General features: G+C 31.2%; 1 protein-coding gene across 2 annotated transcripts in view; it reads right to left on the reverse strand.

Annotated features, from left to right (window-relative positions):
- LOC111000453 (fatty acyl-CoA reductase wat) overlaps window positions 1-24991 on the reverse strand; it is a 42097-nt gene that overhangs the window by 6872 nt on the left and 10234 nt on the right. Inside the window, exons 2-6 of one of the 2 annotated variants that reach the window (XM_022269890.2) lie at window positions 17881-18064; window positions 12864-13125; window positions 2304-2419; window positions 1542-1664; window positions 367-551 (exon numbers count right to left, since the gene is read on the reverse strand). In XM_022269890.2, the coding sequence (XP_022125582.2) occupies window positions 367-551; window positions 1542-1664; window positions 2304-2419; window positions 12864-13125; window positions 17881-18060 (866 nt within the window). In that variant the 5' untranslated portion in view covers window positions 18061-18064. Of the gene's footprint in view, window positions 1-366; window positions 552-1541; window positions 1665-2303; window positions 2420-12863; window positions 13126-16395; window positions 16528-17880; window positions 18065-24991 lie in introns of those variants that run through there. The other variant, XM_022269892.2, reaches the window with a different exon arrangement.

Consider the following 24991-nt stretch of genomic DNA (forward strand, 5'->3'; position numbering starts at 1 on the left):
AAAGTCACATTACATACATTTACTAAAATTCTTAAATAAGATTACGTCAACTTGTCCTATACTATTATAACTAAACTATTTTTCATATTAAATATTTTTTACATGAAAAATAGTTTAAATATAAATTGTGTTATGTAGATTTATTTTAATACAGAAATTTACAAACACAGAAAATTATGCATCTTAAATATTGTTTTAAAACAATATTTAGTACAAATCTTTCACAAACATTTCAAATTCAAAATTAGCCAAATTGGTCCAACCATTCTCCAGTTTTTTTGAAACAAAATAACACCACTTCATGTTTTTTTATATAAATATATGTATAATAAATCTTGAATAAATCTTAATTGATTCTTAACTTACTTTTCTTCAATATGCTTCACGTGCGTCTGTGAAAAGGCTGTGGACACATGGGTGAGTGCCTTCAAATGCTTGCATTCTTTAGCCAATTGTAGTACAGCCTTGGTCCCTTTTACATTGATTCCCGTCGCGACTGAAAGCTTCTCGTCGAACTTTACTGTGGCCGCCGAGTTTATTATTATGGTAACCTAAAAATCATAACAGATTACGTTACATCTATATGATTATCTATTATTTTATTTTTGCTCTTAAACACACGTTAAAATGTCAATCAGATACTTAAGAAAATATGTCATGAACCCCACCCTTATCTTAAATAAATACACTTAGAAAGCCAGCTTTCTTCTGAGGCGTAGCTGGTCGTAACCCACCATACCCAGAACAAACAGGGTCGGGTATATAAGCGGATAAAATATATTTCAATCCTTTTTCATTTTGAATACGCCATTTTACGAATATTGTGAATATATCTTGTTAATTCAAAACCTTTATATATGTACGTTGTTTAACTTAAATCGACGGGATTCACAGGTACGATACCTTTAAGGTTTTTTATTGGATTCTTATTTTTATTCGGTACCGAGACAAAAACAACAAATCAAGAACCATGAATACATTCAGCCGGTTTAAGTTTTGTATAAGCCCGAATTTTTTATATAATATATTAAGATTGTGAATATACAGATACAGTGTCAAAACTTTGAAAAGCCACCGTGGTATTTGCAATACCCTCTCAACCAGGATGTTGTATTATGAAAACTATTAATTTTTTTATTCCGATTGTATTATTTCAAAAATAATAGTAATTAATAGTTGAGAAATAGGAAATTAAATCAAATTTACAATGTTTATCACTGTCATGCCAGCGTTAAATGTACACCATTTAACGCTGGCATCATTTGCTATATGCTATTGTATATATACTAAAGAAAATACTAATACTACTATGTATTGCGATACTTATTCGTTGACCGAGGAAAGCACCAGCTGTGGTCACCGGTACTTTTTATCAGACCACAACAAATATTTCATTGGCACCTGTGAGTCAATACTCCAAAGGGATCAAAATCAAAGTTGCAGGAAAATGAAATTTGAAAATATTAGTTACATTAGAAAAGTATATATAACAGGACAAATCAGTATAGAAGTCACTGAACATCTTAACTCAAAGACCTTACCCGTGATGTAATCATTTTCCTGTCCTCATTGCTCAATCCCAGCCCAGGTTCCTCCATATCACCAACGACTGGAACCACTTTGTGAATGCCCTTTGGGTTCTCCTCGTGAGCTCGGTGGAAAACCTTTAAAAATTGTGAAACACTTGAGCCAATAGGGAAAACAGAAACTACTCTGAGTTTACTTTCAGACGTTCGTGCACCAAAGAGAACATTTCAAAACCTTAACCAAACAAAACTACACCGAAAAGGCCTGTAGCGTTGATAAAACTTTTAATATTTAAAATGTGAATTTACATAACTCAATTCGATCTTTATTGTAAAGAAACGCTTACGGCCATGAGGCCAATGAGGCCATTCGTGAAAAGACCGGCATGAGTGACGTAGTAAGGGCTGTCGCGACATTTATTTGGCGGTGAGCAGGCCAGACCTCGGGAAAATCAAAGACAGCGCGGCTTCTCACCGACTACGTGGACTGACGACATCGTTGAGGAGGTTGGCTACCAGTGGATACAGAAAGGCCAGTGCAGGATGAACTGGTGAAAATTGAGGAGGCCTACATCCAAAAATGGACGAAATAAAGAGGTTTTAGGATATAATTATGATGATGAAAGAAACGTACTACACGCACAAATTAACTTGGCACCTGATTTGGCGATAATGCGGGTAGAAGCCTATTTTACACACATAAGTATTTGTTTGTACTACTCTCTAGTTTACTAGCAAGCACAAGTTTAAAGCTATTCTTGTAAAATGTATACTTACGAACTCATCCAACATATCGTGCAATCTAGACTTTGGATCTTTACCCTTCTTGGGTCGTACAAGGACATAAATTGTATCCAAATCACCACATGACCGTAGGAGTTTCTCTATTAATACTGAAACCAAGATACAAAATCAATAAGTATGTACTTTGCTTTTCTTCATAATTCTACAGCTAAATGATATACAACAAAAAACAATACAAAATTATACACATTTTAAGCAATGAATTCGCATATTAAGGATACAGCAAACAAATTGACGTAACTGAAATACAAATGATAATCAAAAAATAACTATTTTAATGAAGAAATGTTTTATCGCTACAGTGTCCTAATTCTTTCTTAGCCTTTCTTATAATTAAAACACGCACGCAGTTTCTTTTCCACTATATAACCTACCTTAATATACGTTTATTATTTAAAAGTGTCTTGGAAAAAATAAATAGAGGCTGTCTTTGTAACAAAATATATACAAATAACTGTAAAATCAACTCACTAATAATATAGACCTCATTTTAAGGGACATATGTAAATCCTATTTCACTTTTAGATATGGAAATTCAATTGAATAAAACCTAAACATAACAATCTACAATCTATCTATCTACAATTTTCTTAAAGGATATAAAATAAAAAATATACTTAATTAAAAAGTTTGGTTCCTGTGGTAATGTCATATAGAAATTGTGTCTTAAATCGTAAACGAAAAATTCTAGATATTTAGTGAAAAATACTTCTGCAAGTACATGCGCGCCTTTAGTTCTTTTTTGTGTCTGGTAAGTTATTACAAAATCTTTTTTTGTTTTTTTGCATATAAGTAGTTTCTTGAACTGCATGAGAAAACGAATGTTAATTGTTAAATGCTGTTGGCATTAAAGGTACATTGACTTAGGGACGAAAACTTTTTGCATGTTTTAATTTTTTGAAATATATTAATATACCTACAGTTTAAGAACTGGCAGCTACCTCGCACAAAGAATTAGTCTAGCTATTCAAAGGGGGATCGCTGCCAGTATCTTCGGAACCTTGCCTAAAGGGACTCCCTTTAATAATATATTTTAATAATTAAATTTTAAGGTTAGTTATTAGGTATATTTTTATGTATAATGTTATTTGTTTTGAATAAAGATCCTAGCTTAGAAAATTGTTAATACTGTATATTTGTGTGTTGGAAATGAATTATTAATTTCTCATGTCTGTTTATTTTGTAATTTTATTTATTAGATAAGCATTTATGAAAAGATAAGATTATTGTATTTTTGTGAATAAATAAACGTATGTTAACTTATACACTTGGATATATATTTTTCACATCACAAGAATAAGCGATTAATTTACTAAATATGTTTTTATATTGCTAAGTATATACAATTTATATTTATATGAAACTACAAAAAAAAACATGGACAACCATCGGGTATACTAATTTGGAAATATTATCCCACGCCCTTGTTCAATTACAAATTATATTTGAATAGGTTTTTAACGTATTTGAACGGGCGGAACAAACACATTTACGTAAATATTTATTGCTAATCAATAAAGGTTAATACTATTTCTAGTAAAAGAAGATATTTAAACACCCGAAATTAAAACATTAACTGGAAAAAAATACTTAAAGTTACATTTAAGTTTAGTCATTCTAAATACGGCCTTCTGACGTCACTCCGTGAAGCCTGCGAAATTCCCTGGAAACCTGAGCTTCTGGAAGGAAAGGCTTCTAGGCCGCCTAATTAGCCAGGACTTAACGCACAACGGAACAAAAGCGCGTAAGTGAGGAAACTGAGTACACAGAGTACTGAGTACAGGCCTCCTCCGATTCACTTATCTCTGATCTCTGCTACTCTTTTATTATAGAACAGAAGGCAAGCGTCCCGTTCATTTTTTAACTATTGCCATCCGCTAGGGATCTCGGATCCGAGTATTCGGCACCCGACGTGCTGTATGCCGACCACTCGGATCCGAAAAATGATTTTTTTTATAAAAAATAATAATAAACATTCATACATATTTTCAAACATTGTAAAAAATAAAAAGTTTTGGTTTCTGGCTATTACTTTGTACGCTTTGTTTAAGCATTCAATGTTAAGTTATACCGCTGCCCATAGAAGCTCACACAGAAAGCTTGCGCGTGCTTTGCTGTTTTTGGCGATGCGCGGTATAAAGTTTAGTATGTAATTGATAAAACATCTCCATAATAATTTGTGTTAAATCAGCTACTTTTATAGACAGTAAGACTACAGACAAGATACTTTGAAGACAGTGATACTTATTAAAAATAAAACTACAATGCAATCACTAAATAATTTTAATAAATAAATCATGCACCGAATACAAATCAGAGATAATGGTGGACTATAGTATAATCTTTTCTACCACACGACTGGCCTTGAGACTGATCCTTCCGTCTGAAATTTATGAAAACAAAATGAATATACAACTTATCAATTAATCGGGAAGCAAATGTATGAGGCTAAGGCAATGATCATTGAGGCCTCGAGCTAAGTAGGACAAATACATCAGAGAGTTAATTGAATCTGTAGACATTTAATTAAAGATCGATATTTAATTAAGTAGCTAAAGTTCTGTCAGAAAGTGACTAAAAGAAAAGCTTAACGAGTTTCCTAAACGATTCTAGGTAACAAGACCCTAAATATCGATCTTTAATTAACTGTCTAGAGATTTAATTAACTCTCTAATTAACTACTTTACGGCGACATTTATATAAACGGTAAGTTTTTGTAATTTCCAGAATGTAGATCTACTATTTGCAATAGTTAGTACAGTGGTGCCTCGATTGGAGATATGAGGAACCGAGCGATATTTTGCTTGCGGAGAACAAGATTCGAGACACGGGGAATCGCACAATACTCTAGTAGTTCCACTAGGCCACCGTCTGCTTGTTTCTTTTGCTTTGCATTTATTATTTATACATATTTTTATAAACATAGGTCCAAAGTTTCAATTGAATTGATTGAAATCATTTTATTATTCAAAATACTTAAACAAACGGTGGTGTTGAGTGCTGGAATTAACTTCAATGGGGAAAACTGCGTTAATATACGAGCGACATTATGGAAGAATTAAACTCGTATGTCGAGGTATCACTGTACAAGGGATAAATATTTTATTGGATTAAGGGATTATTATTTATAATGCCTTCCAAACTGAAAGCTTTTCTGTTTCAAAATCAGTCTGATATTTTTACAGTTGATGTGATGACTAGTTTTACATACACAATAAAAAAGCTTTATCCATATTGTAAACAAACTACAAATACCAATTAAAGTAATAATTATAAAACATGCAAAAAGCGACAAACCTGTTCAAGTTTCATTTATGTGCAAATCAAAAAACTGAGCAAACAAACAAAGCAACATAAAAAGCGTTGTCCCATCTCGCTCACACACTAAACCACTTACCGTCTTTAAAAACAAAAAAAAAATACCAAAAACACACACACGCGGCAAAATATGGCGTCAATATGGTAACACTGCAATTTGCTTCAATCAAAGACAGTTAATTACTTTACGAGATTGCACAGACTATAAAATCTTAGAAGCATCTAGATAACATCTAATAGTGATCTGTCTACTTGATGTGGCTCCAACTAACTATTGCTGACTCAAATAGAGATTTATGCAGATATAATAAATTCGCATTTTAAATTGTTAATTAAATTTAAATAATTAATTAAAATTTGTTAGAAGTTAAGCTTAAATTGTAGTAGATACTTGGGGAGGAATATAATAACAAATAAATCAGTGATGCTGCAACCTTTTTAGGTCTGGGCTTCAGATTTCTGTATCTGTTTCAAGATCATTTTTCAATCTATCAGGTTTTTTTTGGGTTGGTTTTCCTTCGCTGTTAGCGACCAACCAAGCAACTAGGGCAACACTGCTCTAGATACCTAGTACCTACGAAACCGCGCCCTTTATTATTTTACTTATATATTCAAAAACATAGTTTAATGGAATAAGTGACCAAAATAAGACATGGCTTAAAGGTCTCGTTACCAGGCCATAAAATTATTAAAAAAATATAGTTTATGTTTAATTTAGATTATCTCAAAGCATTTTTCATGAAACTGGAATATGAGTAACACAGCAGATAATTAAACTTAAATGAATTACAAAACTGGTGCTGAAGTTTTGAAAGCTTCAAAGTAAAAAAAAAATCTTATCAACACAACCTTGGATTAATTAACAAACCGATGTATTTCCTTTTAAAGATTTTACGTATTACATACAATTAAAAACTCCTTACATTCGAACAGGACAAGGTTTTGTACTATATAATAATATAACACATAAAGAAAATTTATATATATTATAATCATCAAAATAATAAATATAAAAGATCTCTTCGTGTATGTCATGTTTGCCTATAAGTGCTTTAGACCAGTGTCGATAATTTTTGAAACCAAAAAAAATTACAGTAGGATAAAACCTATTAGAAATGCAGGGGAATATGATCAAAATGAAAGGAAAAATAAATTACGGTCGATCCGAGTTCGGGAAGTGGGAGGGGGGTGACTTTTAAGGGGGAAAAATTGTTTATCTTGATTTCCGGCGAAACTACCAGTCCTATGGAAAAAAGTTAAATGGCAAAGTTGTAGGTCATAAAAAGATCTACAACTTTGGTATTTACAATTTTTTCACATAACCTCAAAATTTTAGTGAAAAATTCAAAAAACCAAGTTTTTGGTTTTTTATTTATATCTTTTTTAAAAAGTTTTTTTTTTCTACGAAATTTGGTGAAAACTTACCTTATTATGTCCCAAATATACTGTAATTTATTTGATTAAAAATATTTATTTTTTCGCCTCATTTTAGCTTAATATCAAAAAAGCAGCCTAATTTTCAATCGAAAATTCTGACGTCAAAATTTCAGCTTTTTTCAAAAAGTTTGGGGGCTTTTTGTTCGTTGAAATATCTACTTTCTGATGGTGTAAAAAAAATATACATTACTATAGGAAATATTATTAGAAAATGTAAAAAATTGAAAAAACCTCAAATTCGAAAATTTTCTTTTAATTTTGTACAATTTTGAGGTATTTATTAAAATTTACACTTTAATTACTCAAAAAACGTAAGATTTCATGCTTCATTGATAAACGAAAAAATTGCAAATTAAAATATACTTCTATAATTAACAAACAAATAAGTTAATAAAGTTAATATTTAATAAGACATCTACAATATTTTGAAAAAGTTGTAGAATCTTCTGTAAATAATATTTGTAGATGCCTATTTATTGCTGTTTTAAGATAATTTATATACCTGAGTGACCTTCGGTGAATTTTGAATTTTTCTTTGAATAAAGTAAATTTCTAACAAATAACTTAGAGTTACTCAGCCTGCAGGTGTATTTTTAAAAACGATGTTGTACACTACTCTGTATCTCGACTACTGGCTAACGGTTTTTACAGCTGCTACGAAATAGCAGGTAGCAGTAAGGCCCAGACCCTCCTAGGTCCATCCCCACTTCTCAATGAAATAACTTACACTGGGCTAAAATTCACCGAAGGTCACTCAGGTATATAAATTATCTTAAAACAGCAATAAATAGGCATCTACAAATATTATTTACAGAAGATTCTACATCTTTTTCAAAATATTGTAGATGTCTTATTAAATATTAACTTTATTAACTTATTTGTTTGTTAATTATAGAAGTATAAGTGCAATTTTTTCGTTTATCAATGAAGCATGAAATCTTACGTTTTTTGAGTAATTAAAGTGTAAATTTTAATAAATACCTCAAAATTGTACATAATTAAAAGAAAATTTTCGAATTTGAGGTTTTTTCAATTTTTTGCATTTTCTAATAATATTTCCTATAGTAATGTATATTTTTTTATACACCATCAGAAAGTAGATATTTCAACGAACAAAAAGCCCCCAAACTTTTTGAAAAAAACTGAAATTTTGACGTCAGAATTTTCGATTGAAAATTAGGCTGCTTTTTTGATATTAAGCTAAAATGAGGCGAAAAAATAAATATTTTTAATCAAATAAATTACAGTATATTTGGGACATAATAAGGTAAGTTTTCACCAAATTTCGTAGAAAAAAAAAACTTTTAAAAAAAGATATAAATAAAAAACAAAAAACTTGGTTTTTTGAATTTTTCACCTAAATTTTGAGGTTATGTGAAAAAATTGTAAATACCAAAGTTGTAGATCTTTTCATGACCTACAACTTTGCCATTTAACTTTTTTCCATAGGACTGGTAGTTTCGCCGGAAATCAAGATAAACAATTTTTCCCCCTTAAAAGTCATCCCCCTCCCACTTCCCGAACTCGGATCGACCGTAATTTATTTTTCCTTTCATTTTGATCATATTCCCCTGCATTTCTAATGGGTTTCATCCTACTGTAATTTTTTTTCATTTTTTACTATTTTTGAAGGCTTCGGCACTGGTCTACTTGTCACATTTAAAATTGTATTTAGTGATTTTCTTTTTTTAGCGTTGTAACAGTGTGCAACAAGCGGTGGCAAGCTTTTTTATCAATAAAAAAAATACAATTTCCCCTGGCAGATTAAATTTAAATTTATCATAATATCTATACTCCTATATAGGAAAACAATGGCGCTAAAGCCTCTAAGACAGAAAATGTCAGTATCCGTCAACAAAATAATGCTTATTAGCCATAATTATTGTTTAAGCTAGAATGTTTTTTGTCGTACACTTTTGTGATCATTACTAGTAAAGAAAAATTCATTACGTAGAACGGTAGAGGTTCTAGTATACCGGATATGATATAATAGATATATGTATTTAATACTTGCTTATATGGTGAAGGTAAACATCGAAAACCAGTTTGGCCTAAAATCGAAAATTAGATGCAGAATCCTGATTAAGAAATTATCAAGGAAACTAGATACAAAAATGTGAGGTCAAGACAGGTTGTAGCAAGGAAAAGGCAACAATAAATTGACACATTAAATCTTTAGATTTTGAATATTCATACTTCATGGATTTAAAGCTTTTCCAAATGGATAAATTCCATATGGATCCAAATCTGTGCTGCTCAACTGAAACGGAACTAAAAACATCTCGCACCGAATCCAAGTTTTCGTCAACCACTGCCTTCGCCGTATTCTGGTTTGGCCCGAGAAGATCTCTAACGAGCAATTTTGGGAGCGCTGCTGAGAAACCGGCATCAAGCGAAGCAAGTGGAATTGGAAAGGCCAAAGGAGATTCCAATTATATCCCCTACCAAGGCGCTTGATTGGAACCCGTTAGGATAGCGGAAGCGGCGCCATCCCATTCAAACCTGGCGTCGTACTGCGTACAGCTGCAGATGAGGCAAAGATAGAGAAACTTGGTACCACGGGAAATTGAATTTTTAAGTTCTTCTATCCTGTTTTTGTGTGGCCTTGTTAGAGGGTTTTAATAAATAAACAAATACGAGGCTCAAGAACGAACGGATAGTTCACTGTACAATCTAGGGGTTATAGGATACAAAGTTATGAATATTGAGGGATTCGTTAAGGTCTTAACTTTTAACTAACTACTAACTAAGTTAACTTTTTAGACCATAGAGAAATTATGTTTGTTTTGTAAAGTGGCTCTAATTATTTATGCCGGACTAAGCGACGCCTTTTTTAAATTCGGAGGATTCTATAATCCTATCTCTGAATTATAACAATAAAAACCCTGAACGAATTAATTAACTACGCATTAGTTTTTTTTTATAATAAAGAAATTAACTTAATTATTTACGATTTTTCCTACTTCCTTCCTAGATGTTATCTTTAGAAAATATTTATTGTAATTTACCGGTACATATCTCAATTAGAGCATCCGTACATAAGCTACTTGGTTTCTCAAAATTTTAATTTAATGTTCAATTAATACAATTATTTTGTTAGTTAGAGGTCACGTCGTCATTTAATAAATCATCGGAATTTTTAACCGCGCATTATAATACCTGCAAGAGGTCAAAAAGATCAAAAAACCCCTATTTGACATTTACAAATTTGGCTTAAATGCTCAATGAATGTTTAATTAAATGCAATGTTTTCTAAAATCATCACTATTCTTGAGAAAACCGGTTTTTTGTCTTCTGTGTTCGGTTAATCCATATTATTGATCATAACCAAGTAATTAAGCCTAAGCGGTAAGCCTTGTGGAGAACAATAACTGGTATTGAAGACCCTGAGACATTTTTCCTAGTAATAGGTTTATTTGAATAAATGCTGTTTTTAATGGTTTAAAAATAAAACAAGAAACCTTCTTTTTTGTAATGGCCAGTATCGTCTGACGTATAAATCTAAAATAAAACCTTTGTGCTTCATTTTTTTGACAAATTGCCAGTTCTACGTACAAAATGAATCTGGCCACTTGTATTTATGACTGCATAGTAAAAAAATTGCCCAATTCAAAGTGTTTTTGAACGTAAGAGACATTCATTAATCCAGTGTCTGTCTTTATGGGGCATGGCCTCATTGCAACTTCTATACATAGACATGTCGGTCTGCACGATGTTTACCTACACAGATGAAAATAATTTATTGGTGCATAGGATACGATCGCAAGACTCTGTTAAAAGCACCTTTACATACTTGCTTTATAAGCATTTATGTTTTCATAAAGGTAACATATCAGAGACCAGAGGGTAAGTTGAAATTGCTAAACTTACTCAGAAAAAATCGTAAAGCTAAATATTTAAGGGTTTAAAAAAGAAACCGCAGATCAGCATAGGTAACTGTAACTGACAAGCGATAACCATTAATATCCTGACTCAAATATTGATATCTTCTATCAAGAAGGAAACTTACTATAGAAATTTGTATTAACAATATTGAAATTTCATAAAAACTTTGAAATCGCTTTCACTACGTTATCGGAAATTACAGAGAACGAAGGACCTTTAAATATACACTTATTAAATAAATATTTTTGACCTAAGCTTCCGCGTTTTAATCGCACATTAAGTTTAATTAAGTGTATAATCGTGTTTTAGCGCGACAATTATACATAAATTACAAATTAAAATCTTACCAATGTCACCACCAAGGCGATGTTTGTGTTTTAAAATTATCATAGATTTCATAGACAACACATCGAATTAAAACCTACTTTAAAGTTTTAAAAACTGTAAAGTGAGTAAAACAGCGGAATTAACTTAATGTTTCCACGTTTTTCACTAGTTTAGCACTTTATACTGCGTAGAGTATAGAAGAAAGGAACAGGGACACGATGTCGCTACCTAAACAACAAGTTTATCCAATAATAATAAATAAAAACAAGACTAATACTTGTCTCTGCCCTGAGACGTCATTACGCTCTGAATCTAACCTAAAAAAAACACCTCGTCAAATTCCTACGAAGCCACGTTACAGAGGCTTCGGGGTTGCTGTCGCATTCTAACGGGACCTCAACGCTAGAATCTAGCCTAAATCTAGACTAAAAATTAATTTAATACAAACTTAATTTGTTAACAAGGATATATAAGAGTTTCTAATAACACTATGTGTATTAAGGTTCTGTAATAACAGGAGACCGGGCTAATAATAGGTATTAAACCATTGAATTAACGGTGGAAATTGCAAAAGATTACACTAGGCCTCTTCTAACCACCACGGTTTGCAGAATAAGCAAAAATTTCTTTATAATTTTCAATAATAATATGAGATAATTATAACAAGTTATATCGTATTAAATTTTAATTAAAAAAACCGGTTTCGATTTTTTTATAATATAGTCAAAATTGTCAAAGTGAAAGTTAAATTATTGAATTATAAAAGTAAAGGGAATCCTTGAGAATAAACCTTGAATAATGTACAATATAAATCTATAAAACAAATGAAATCCAATCGGTCATATGCGAGATAAATTTCGGACAGTTATGAAAAAAATATATTTAAAAATGGACTCGCCCTTTTGATGATATTTTTTGTCCCACGAAATTGTGGGTATAATATTAAAATTATTTAATTATTATATAAACACAAGGAAATATGATATCTCTTTTATGTACTTTTCTAATTATTCGTACGATGTTTTTATAACACTATTTTTTAATCGTATTAGTATATATGTCAGAATTAAGGTAGTATTAATATTAATTTTTAACGTAATAAGTATTGCTCATTTCTATGTACTATTTTAAAAATTACGTCATCTACGACATATGTAGGCATGTATAAAATTCATATTCATTTTAATTGTTGAATCCTATTTAATAAGGATAAAAATCATGACTTAAAAAAAATGTTCTGCCAAAATAACTTCATTTTAAATTTTTAAAATTCCGTAATCGCTACAGTTTTCAGTTTTATTACGCTATTAAAAACGTTTTTAGTATTAGACTTTGAACTGATAGCTTCCACTTGTCAGTGACTCTGATAGTTCTGCGAACTTCTGGGAGGCAAATATGTAAAACAAAAGAAGAAATGACGGCGTGTTCCGATGATTGTGATTGGTCAACAGCATTTATAGCTCAACGCGTTGACGCGCGACAATATATCTTCAATTTGCATTCTAACCCCTAATTTACTCGGGACTAAAGGAGTAAAACTAATATTAAAATCTAAAGAATACCAACCTTTTCCCAAAAACCCGGTACCACCAGTCAAAAACACACACTGATCTTTATAAAATCTTTGTATCGCAGTCTTAGCTGCTTTACCCTTAGTCAATCTCCTCTGTTCTTCTTCTCTTGCGTCAGCTTCGTCCTCCTTCGCGTAGTAATCGTCCAATTGATTAGCTGAGACGAACTCATGGTGTTCTGAATAATCCAATATGGGTGCTGTCGGATTCATTGCTTGTTTTTCTTCTTCAGGGATGCAGACGGAATTTTCTAAGTCCTGAAAAGAGGTTTCAACTATATATAATTACAATTTCACAAAATATATCGCTTGGTACACACAAGGGTTATGTTTACATGTTCAGAACTGAGAACCCTGAATCTTCCGAGATTCTATGCTGCAACTACATAGTACATAATTTCATATTATAGTCAATTAAATTCCGACTGGAATGTCAAGAAGTCACTGTTAGTAAGATTTTTGTTAATACTTTAATCATTTGTTATATTTAAGTTTTTTAGAAAAAAATGTAGTCATTGTATAGCCTAATATCATTGAATAAAGTTTTTTATATATATGATAATTTAGTAAATACTTTAACGAACTAATTAATTGTGGCAAAATATAAAATGACACATGTCCATTGTCATCCGTGCTGAAGATGTGAGCTTGAAAAAAAATGAATTAAAATTTTTTTAACGCCGCAATTATGAAGCGCGTCATGATACTGTGTGTAATTTAACGCTTTTTATAGGTTTTAAAGTTACTAAGTATAGCAATAAAAACCTAAGAAATATACTAACAACGATAAATACCAAAAAATTTAATTAATAAGCGGGGATTGACTAATGACATTTTAAAGCTGTTAACGGCGAAACCTGTATATGAGTACATATAACTAGAAAATTCCAGATAGAGTATATATTATGTAGATCACGCAATTTCTATGTAAATTATTTTATATGTTGTGACTTACATATTCTTATGCGATATGTAAGCATTACATGCTTCTTGAGTTGACAGTGTATTATACTAACTCTGTAGTATAAAGATTAATAATAAAACATTTTAGCACAAAATGCAAAGAAAGATATGAATAAGTAAAAATTTCACTAAAAAACGATTATTAAATGTTTATGCGTAAAGTATCTCGCAGAAAAATAATGCAAGCTTAATGTAAATCAACTAAACTTTGGGACATTTTTATACATTTACACTCAAAATCAATTATTATTAATACACTTGGAACATACAATTTCTGCATCTCCCTTTTGTCTTTCCAAGTGTTTTATAGACGCGACGCATACAATTTTGTTTACATTACATATTTCACAAAATGGCGTCTCAATTATGTTAGTCGCAAGAAATAAATATTCTTTCATTTTTTAAATTCAAGAGATTTTAGAAACAAAAAAAATTATGCCCAAATGCGTCGTTTAATTTAATCATTTATAAATAAAAACCGGTACTAAGCCGGTTTTTATATACTTTTGTTTTATCCTGTTCACAAAAACGCTACCCGTAGCTAGTTTTTTCAAGGTTGCGTATAAAAATCATCACAAAAAAGATTAACTCTGTAAAATTAGTTTTTTAGCCAAAGACGGAATCAAATTTTCATGTCTATTTTTCAAATAATTGTAAAGATAACTTGTATGTTTTAATAACGAGACGCAGATCAAGGGTCAGATGGAAATTAAAATTTTATTTCTTAAATTAAACTTCGTGCTTATATGAATCCTACGACATTCCTTCTAGTAGTTCCTATATCCATTTTTACTGGCCATCTCTTGTTATTAACTAAATTTTATATTTTACTTACAGAATGGTTCTAATACAAAGAAGTAATGTTCTGATTTTTATATTTTCAAATTGTTACAAGAGCAAGAAACTTTTGTCTCAATTTGAGAGAGATTTAGAAACGAGACTTGCGAGACTCCCATATTATGTCAAAATGGACGGAAATCAGATTTCTGCGCCAAGTTACGTTTATGAATACCCAAGAATCATAATGAACACTGTAAATTTGTTTTACTACAATGTTTTGTGAATAAGATACAGCGTTTTTAAATACTTGTGTTAAGTATTTTATTAATAATCTTACTTTGACAAAGGTAAGAAAAATAATAACTAAAATGGCGTAAAAATGTTTATTCCACGCCTGCAATTATGGGAATTCACTGGTTAACGCGCAACAGGATTTTCCACTGAGGGACCTGGGTCGATGGAAAACCCAACGTTCTAAATGTCTGCTGACTTATTAATAAAGCATATTAACAAATTGTAACAGTCAGATGATCGCCTGAAAAATCCTTTTCTTTTATCCAAGTTACTTGGCCCCTTGATATAGTACTTGGTGGTCAAACGACGAAATTTTTTGATTAAAGTTCAGTATTCTACTAGTCCTTGGTCTATGGAATAGAGTCTAAGTTTAAGTCAATTAAATAGTATACTCTATTATTTAAAATTAGACTAGCTTTATAAATATTTATTGTATATATGAAGGGAGACAGAGTTAGACGGAGACAGGGTGACTCGAGCGTAAAACTAGGACAAAACCATAAAGTATTTTTTTGCACAATGCATATTGGACCATTAAATATGTAATCGAAAAGTTGTTAATATAAATTTGCCATCGTGAAATATCAAATTGCATTTTATTATATGCACGTCGATATTTGATTTAGCAATTATGACACGTTGATGACGTTTATCGTTATTTGCCGCCAAATTCTAAATGTCAACATGACGGAAGTATCAAGTCCGCTTATTTTGTATTAACGCATAATCTGTATTTTATTGTTTATTTATGACATAATTGCATATGAGTTTCGGTTATAAATGACGGAATTTTTCGGAATATGGCTGACGCACAAACCGTGCAAGCCAAGAAAGGGTCGATATTATAAGTATGTATATTTATAACATTAAACTATAATTTTGATTTCTTTATCCCTTTATGTAATTATTATGATTTTGTTTTGTAAATTTAATGCGTTTTCAAACGTTTATGTTATGTCGCGATTAGGTTCCTTCGTTTTTTATTATATATAAACTGTAAATAATTAAAACAACGAATTATAAAAATCCCATATATATCTGCTGGCTAATGCACAAACCGTGCTAGAGCCAAAAGGAAAAAAAATGACGGAATTTAAATTGTAACTGTCGATTCGAAATTTTTAGAGAAAATATTCTTAGCTTATTGTCAAATTATTCTTGTCAATATGTTGTCAAATTGATAGTTATGTATGATAACAATTAGGGAAATTAAACGTAAGTATTTCGTTCGTTTAACGTTGGCTTAATTTTAAATAAATTTTTTAGATAATTGAATAATAAAATTCATAGAATTTTAATGATATATTTTTTTATTGATTACGCTAGTTAAACATTTGTATGTATATTAAAATGATTCACTAATTAAAAATTATTTATTTATTCAATAAAATCTTTGTAAAACTAGCTTTAGCTATATTGTATAAAATCTCTGTAAAATTCACAGCTATAATACATAGTTACTAATTATATATCATAAAAAAATATGCATACCATACAAAATTTCACTAAGCACAACACAACACCACACTACGCGACCGCGCTGTAACGAAGGCGGGAAAAAACTATTTGATTCTACAAGTCGTCACGTACGAGAAACTGTGTTATAAAATACGATTTTTATTTCATATAAAATTCTATACTTTTTCGAGTCAATCAATAGCAGTATTTATTCACATTACGCAAGGAAGGTCCTTGATACATGCTAGGATACTAGCATTGAAATACATATATGATTTGCTTGTATTTCGTATTGAAAGGACAAATTTTCTTAATAAATTCTACGTTGTTGCGTTTTTAAGCTACAGGTGTTTAAATGTGTTAAATCGATATTAAATCTCTGCCTCTAAGGTTACTGGGGAATGCCATTTAGATAATGAAGAAAATCTGAAAAGCAGACATTCACTCTGCATACAGGAAGACGTAAAAATTAAAGAAAAAGCTCTCTAAATCATGTAGCTGTTGGGTCCGATTTATTAGAATTCTCTGAATTAAAAAATCGCAGCCATTGGCTTACTGAATTACTAACCATTACAGTACGTTGAAGACCACAAATGTAAAAAATGAGGATATTATAGCTTATTATGAAGTATGACCATTTTTTTTTATTTTGTTGATCTGCCTCATATCATGAAAAAATAAATTGAAAAAATCAAATGGTATGCTTTCTGGCCCTTGCATCTGCCTCAGTAATATGTTTTTATAAGCAATTAAAACAACAGAGGAGAGAAAAAAAGAGGCAGACATGGGCAAATGATAAAGCAAACTTTTTTTTGACACTTTTGAAATAATCTTTATAGAAAAGGCATCCCTACCTTGTGGGCAGACGTGGTCCCTAATATTCCTTATCATATAATTGTCGTTGATATATTATAAATTGATAATATAAATAAATTGATAATATTATTTCACAAATAAATATATAAGAGAGATGTAAGTTGGCGTTAGTACCGACGTACCCCTTGCTCAACGAATAAATATCGCAATACAGAAATGCCCGCATTGAAGAAACTCGATGGAAGCGAGAGCAAACTTTTTCAGCTAGGTTTAGTTCTCTATTCATACATTATAAATTATTATTGAAGTTATACTTCTTTTGGCGCGATGGAGAAAAATGATGAGAGTGAATTTTTACGATGCGCGCGCACAACAACACCTAAATTCGACATCGTAAAGTTAGGTCTAGATGGCATGGAAATCGATAACTATGTTCACGTTGTATATTCTAGTATTTTTATATTTAGAACACGTGTTTCGTAACAGTACAATTAAACCGTGTGAATAAAAAAAATTGGTGTTTTTAAATCAATTTCATTTACGACGGTGATATTTACTAATAATTTATATATTTAAATAAAATTCTTTTGAGTAATTTTAGTATTTATCGTTAGGTTTAGGTTAGGTAATTATTTAGGTTGTGGATTAATTATTGGGTTCCGGCGTAAGACATCCTAAAAATAAGGTAAACATATATCTTACAATCAGATTATTCTGAAGCTCCTTGCTTAAGTTTCTGACTCTCTCCAGCTCCTGAAGATGGCTGTTTGAAGGTTTCCCGTACACGTCTACCTGCTTGGCTCCGTGACTGTCCGCCCATGCTGATATCTTCTCTCTGGTGACCTCGGTGTTTTCAAGGGGAGACTCGGCTGAGAAGTTCATTTTTCTACAATAATAAAAAAACTGTTTTAACTAAACTGTTGTCTCTTTCTATAGAGTCATGTTTCGCTGTGATGAAAAGAGATATTTTTTTAAGCTGTATATGTATTAAACTATGCTGAGGTCATGGAACGTCTTGATACAAAAGGAACAATATGCCTTAAGAATACGAAACCTTTTGAGTTATTAAAACTATTGTAGTGAATAGTGCAAGTGAGTTGAGTGTATCTCGGATACACAAAAGTAGTGCCAAACAATATAGAACAGATTAGCATTACTATGGTAATACTCATTACCACTCTTCTTGTTAAGCTATTGACTAGTATTATAGGAACATAATTACTGTATAGGCTAGATTGTAATTCATGTAATGTCGTTAAAAACAACGATATTAATAAAAAATACAGGAAGAGTATTTTAGTATGGAAATATTTTAACAAGGAAATACGTAAAATGTTAATAACGTAAACTTAGCGTTTAATATTTAAAAGTTTTTATAAATTTAATCTCTTTCTTTATCAACCATAAATATCGACGCTCATCTGTGATGCAAAAAACGGAAAAATTAACTTTTTTAATATTCGCTCAGTTACAAAAATATTTTCAAGCTAAAATTATTTTATAACTTTAATATCTGTTTAAAATAAAAGTATTTGCTCATTCACGTTATTTTTTAAATTTCCATTTCTTTGTAGTGCTAGTTAGTTACTAGAACTAAAAGTCTTCTATACGTAACTACGGCTCGCCAGTCGCCAGCTTTTTGAATTTTCCAGTGAATAGACCACCTCGCTCTCACAATTGATTACTAAAATCGATGAAAATATTGATGTGTTGTCCAACAGACAACTTGTTTTTTTTTGTTTTTTTTAAATTAATGAATTGAAAATGCCAAGGTTACCGAGTTTGACTCGGGGACTGTGGGGCTGGGTCTACATTCAAATCCCTCTGCTATTCAGAGGGGCAGCTGACCCCATCCACTAAAAACACAGCCCTTCACACGCCCTTGAAATGGGCCCCTCGGGGTTCGCCAGGCATTTTTCCCCTTATGTAGCCATGTATATCAAGCTCTTAATAAGGTTTAAGTCTGATTTAGTTAGGTTATTATTGTTATTTTTACTTTTAATTATTAATAGTTTTTGATTTTTTGTCGTTTTTGTGTTTGTTTGTTTTAATTTTTGCCTGTGATAGATTACTTATGTTCTAATATATGTGTATGTGTTTTGTGATGACATATTTTCTTGTATTTGATCAGGCATACACAATGCTTTAGGAATAAGTATCAAGTAATTGCGCCTAAATCTGAATATAGTACAACTTTTTCGAAAAGCTCATTTCAGGGTGATTGAATTAGATAATATTGTTTCTTTTTATTTTCGCAGGTGCTAGATCGATTTTTATATTTATTTAATTATTTATTCAACTAAATAGCTATTCAAAATAATATTATTTTCTACGATATCGAGAAATATTCACGCGATCATGGAATTGAGCTTAAATCAAGTACTAGTACAACTTTAGACGGCTATCACTTTTTATACGAAAAACTCGTTTCGATCAAAGTATTTTTTTTTTAATTTCATTTTTGTTTTTATTCTCTCTGGTAGCTGCCATATGTTTTTATTCTAAAGCAAGACGAAATGTATCGAACCTATTTAGTAATTATTATTTATTTATTAATAATTATTTAGTTATTTATTAATGGGCATGAAGCAGACACATTTCTATGTTGCGTTTTAGAGATTAATAACAAGTACCTGTAAGTACATAAGCAACTAAGTTTGAATTTAGAATACAAATAGAAAATAGAAATATTGTTATCCTACTCGAATGATACAGTCAGCTGTTCAATACAAGGTAAAAATCGCGACCAGCAATCGGCACGCCTTGTCATCAGATATTTTGTTGTTATCTCCGCATGTGCTTACGTATATAATAAAACTATTCAAGGCTAAAACGGTACGTGATTTTATTTGATTTGTAAGGAAATAAATAGTCTGGCAATAATTTCTGTTACAAATGAAAATGCATTTTTTTCAACTTTTTAATCATTTTGAATTTGGAACACGTATATTATTCTTAAAACTTCTTTCGATTTTGCGCCATTTTATTATCAAATTACAGTATAGAATGGGGTGTTGAAGAAAATAGGATTGCAGTGATCGTGTTGCACAAAGTGGGTATGCAGCCGTCGGTTAAAGAATTTCAAATTTTGTTTAATTCTTTGCAGAGACTTGAATAAATATGTAGATATAAATTTTAATAATATTACTTCATTAAAAAAATGCATTTTCATTTGTAACAGAACTTATAGCTGGAGCACAGAAAACGCTCGTACGGTGAAATTTTGTTTAATGTCATAATCACTTGAAATATCATGCAGCACACCGTCTGTCGGTTTTATTAAGTTCGTATAAAGAGTGGCGGAGAGTTTATTGCCAGTTTTCCTCTTCCGTTCTACGCTCTTGATTTGAGAACGTTCATAAGTGTACATTATGTTACCTATATGAATAAATCTTACACTATGAAAAGAAAGATGTATCTACTTAAAATGAATAAAGACTTTTTATTTATTTATAACAATTACTCAGAAAAAAAAGATTTTTGTTGTTGTTGTTGTAATATATGTTTTCTGTGAAATTTTCCTGGCTCCATTCCCATTTATTGTATACTTCGTTTTCCTATAATAAATTAACTCGTATCTAATCGTTAACATATGTGTAGTGCGTTTGTGTAACTCAACTAGTGCATCGTAATGTAACCTAGGATTGTCCTTGTTAAATCATGTTTTATAAAGTCTGTGCAACCTTAATTATACTACAATTAGCCACATTTATATTCATTAACATTCGAGCCTGCCACGTCGGCTAGACATATTTTCTGTCTGGCTTTTTGTTATTATTAATTTTTTTTCAGTTGTAAATAATACATAATGGACGTGTAAAGAGCAATCCATCAGTATATATTTAAGCGCATTATTATAGAACCGAATTCGAAATACAATTTTCTACGCTAGTATTTTTTATAATATATTATTTATAATATTAAATAATATATATATACCATAGATAATATGTCCCACAGATTCTAAAGTTACCCGAGTGGAGTTTCAGATAAGATAAATAATTACTATAAAATAATACAAATATAATAAATTCGACAATAATATAATAATTTTTTAGGCAAGACGTAGAAGGGCATTGTTTGTGGATGACATATACGATATATTTAAATTCGCCGTGTTTTTCTGACTTTATTTAGTGTAAAAGTAACACGTCAATCATAAACTAATAATTGTATAACACAAGAGAAGTACAAAATTACAAATACATAACATTCTTTCATTCTCGTTAGCATATAAAATAATGTTATAGATATATTATGTAATTTATTACTTTAAACGGAAACTGTACAACAGATTATTATCTAAGTTAAGGCTCTGGCCTTGCCCGCTGAGATATGGTCAAGAGCCCAGTTAACTAGTTTGTAGATGGTCAAACACTACATAATATTATACTTATATATCATCATTGGATATAAAATTTACTTGACCAACCCGTAGGTTCAAAGAAATCGTAAAACAAGCCGAAATCTTTGGAAATCATTATTTAGTGATGATGGTATCATCATTAAGGAAATTAAAAATAATCCATCGGACTTGTCATCTTCAGCTAATGGGACAAGATTGGAGTATTAAAAAAGCGTATCTGAATGGTTGCCAATTCGTCTGTAGGCCCAGAAATCACAGGAAAGACGACATGGAAAAGGACCTAGTTCGGCTCCTAGTTTAAATTGGCAAGCGATAGCGCGCAATCGGCAAAGGTAGTGAGCTTTCTCTAGTCTAGTTTAGACGGCCAAGGGTCACTGACTGACTGACTGATACTGCTCAGAGAAGGATAAACGAGGAGAGAGGAAACTGTGGAGTAAGTGAGTAACTCCTCCGAGGGAAAGATAAACTTTAGTTGAATAAATGTGTTGTTAAATAAATAGTGGTTTTCAGAGAATTTTAGATTACGATTCAGATCCCAAAATGGAGAAAACGTTCTCAAAAATCAGTACCACAAATATTAAAAATGCGTCGGGATCACAATATCTAATATAGCCTTTCCGTAAGAATTTAAAGAAAATGAATTGCTTCGCTTTTTATAAGTATACAAAATACTGCAACAAATTGTTTCTTCCAGCAGTTTGAATAAGTCACGTTATTATGCCACGTATTTGGACATGATAAGTAGAAATTCGCAAAATCTTGGTAATTACGTGCCGACACCAATACTACCTTTACTCTCGTTGATAAAGGTGATTCATATGATTAGCATATTCATGTGATATAAATAAATGGTAAGTATGGATTGTAAAGATTGTTTATTTAAAGAAAAACACTTTTTAACGGATTATAGTTATGTATTATTGTATTTAAACTTATAATTATTTGTACATAATTTTAAATTTAAACCGACGTTTCGCGTGCTTTACAGCGTGCGTGGTCACGGTGGTTTAAATTTAAAATTATGTACAAATAATTATAAGTTTAAATACAATAATACATAACTATAATCCGTTAAAAAGTGTTTTTCTTTAAATGCAGTCGACGCGCAGCAAAATTGGTTCAATGAAGTCGTTAATATAGTTTTACACTAACACCGCGAGCAGCTAACTTAGACATAATTTGCGATGGATCCGATTCCACAAAAGCCTTCAATTCTTCGTTATCAACTTTTGTCTCTGTTCTTGTTCTGCAGGTCGAAATTTCCAGAACGATAACGTTAGAATGGAAAACGCACTGTGTTTTCTTTTGTGACTTTTAATCCATCGAGCCCTTTCTGCAGCACTGGTGCCACGAAGGAACTCGTACTCGGATATAACGCAATGTTTTTGTGTTTTCCATTTTATAAATTACTTTAATTTTACATGAAAATGAATTATTATTCCTAATTCCGAATTTAGAATTCCTTAGAACAAACAGGTGAGGTCAAAGTGGCCAGTACGACAAAACGTTAATTTCATAGGTAAGGACCTAATGTGAGAATGTGTGGTAAATAAAAAGGTTTTATTATTAAATTTTCGCAAATCAAATTAATTTTAATGGCATGGAACAAAGAGCAAGTACAACGGAATAAATGCAAAAAATGGGTATTAAGCTTTACACCAAAATCAATTATTCTACAAAAGAAAAGCAAAAGAGATTTCTTCATATTTATTTCGAATTCAAAATGCATTCAGTTCGTTTAAGAATTTTTATTGGTCGAAGGTCATCAACATGATTAGACAACAAGGAAACCCAAGAGTGGTTATTTGTTTATATTATATTAACTGCGTATTGTATAAATAAAAATGATGACTTGAATTTGGGGCTATGGAAATAGCGGAAGGAAAAGTTATATTAATTTTCGCTTGTTATTGATCAACCTCAGTTAAGATTTTATTAAATATTAATACAGTTAAGCTACAACAGGTACACATATATAACTCGGCTAAAATTAATATCTTGACTATTGTAATACAAGTGAAAGGACCGAAATAAAACTTTAACCTCCGTAGTGTTAATATGACATACATAATACCAGTCCTACTACTGGTATGGTGGCTGAAAACTGGATGGTTTCAATAATATTAGTGTACGTACAATTTCAGATTAATTGTTGGATTGTAATAATAATCATGGACATGAAAAATGTTAAAGCAATGGCGGCAAGTCAAGTCAACTCAAATCAAAAATCATTTATTCATATATTAACACAAAAAAACAGAAATATACATTAAATGCTTCTAATTTTACATTTACTCAAATCAAGAGAACGGCAGAGAAGAACTGGCAATAAACTCTCCGCCACTCTTTTTAATCGACAAGTTTGTAAGGAGCTGCAACCATGTTCCACATGACATAATTATAATAATAATACTAATTAAAACCAAAAAAAAAACATATCCTTGAAAATTTGTAAAATCGTCCCTGATTGATACCATTTACGACTTCAAACGACGCTTTCGTAGCTCCACGTACGTGATCTAGAAACGTTATGCGCTCCGTTGGTGGCCTTAGGCCAAGTTTAATGTTAAGGAAGTTTAATGATAACAATTTATTCACTATTTTATAACACACAAAGAAATAACTTAACTATTAGAACATACTGTTAATGTAACAATACATAAAATATAGTTAGTTGGAAAGATTATTGTGTAAGTTTGTTGTTGATATAAATGGATCGTTGATCATTTAATAGTTGTTGTAATGATTGTTTCGGCAATTAAACTGTGAAATTTTCGTTGTCGAAATAACTCGGTAACTCTTAAACTGTCTATATAGCCTCGGCAAACCATAACTTTTTGTTGTTTTGAAAAGCAACAAGAGTAGTAGGGATTCACGGGTTCTGCCTCAAGAGGCAGAACCCGTGAATCCCCGCGTGGGTGGCCAATATCAGCGTCACGGTATGACACGAAACAAAAAAAAAAAAAAAAAAAAAAAGTTTGGTCTCTTTCCCCACTAAACAGACCGTGCTGAGTCGATAGCACTCACTCCCGAAGCGATATTTCTCTCTGTTTCGAAGTTAGGTTTTGCTATACGTTGCAAATTAATCGATTTACTAATCACCTCATAATAAGAATGTAACGTCTCGTCCAAATCCTCATTTACTAATCACCGAGTCAGTTTCGTATCCATAATTAGCAAATTACCATGCGCATTTACCTGCAAATGCACCAGGACAGATGGGAAAAGGATTTACTGAACATTAAAAATATGATTTCCGTGTTTTATGTGTTTATTTGCATTATGTTACAATACAACTTTACTAGTGTCATGTCATTTCTTGGCGAGTCATACGAAAAATTTCTGAGGTAATCTTCCAAGCTGAAACCCCAGAACTTGTAGTACAAATATACTACACAATACTCCCCACAAAAGGCAGAATAGATGTCCTGAACGCTAGCTGTATTA

The sequence above is a fragment of the Pieris rapae genome, chromosome 15, assembly GCF_905147795.1.
Source record: "Pieris rapae chromosome 15, ilPieRapa1.1, whole genome shotgun sequence".
NCBI classification, from domain to species: Eukaryota; Metazoa; Arthropoda; class Insecta; order Lepidoptera; family Pieridae; genus Pieris; species Pieris rapae.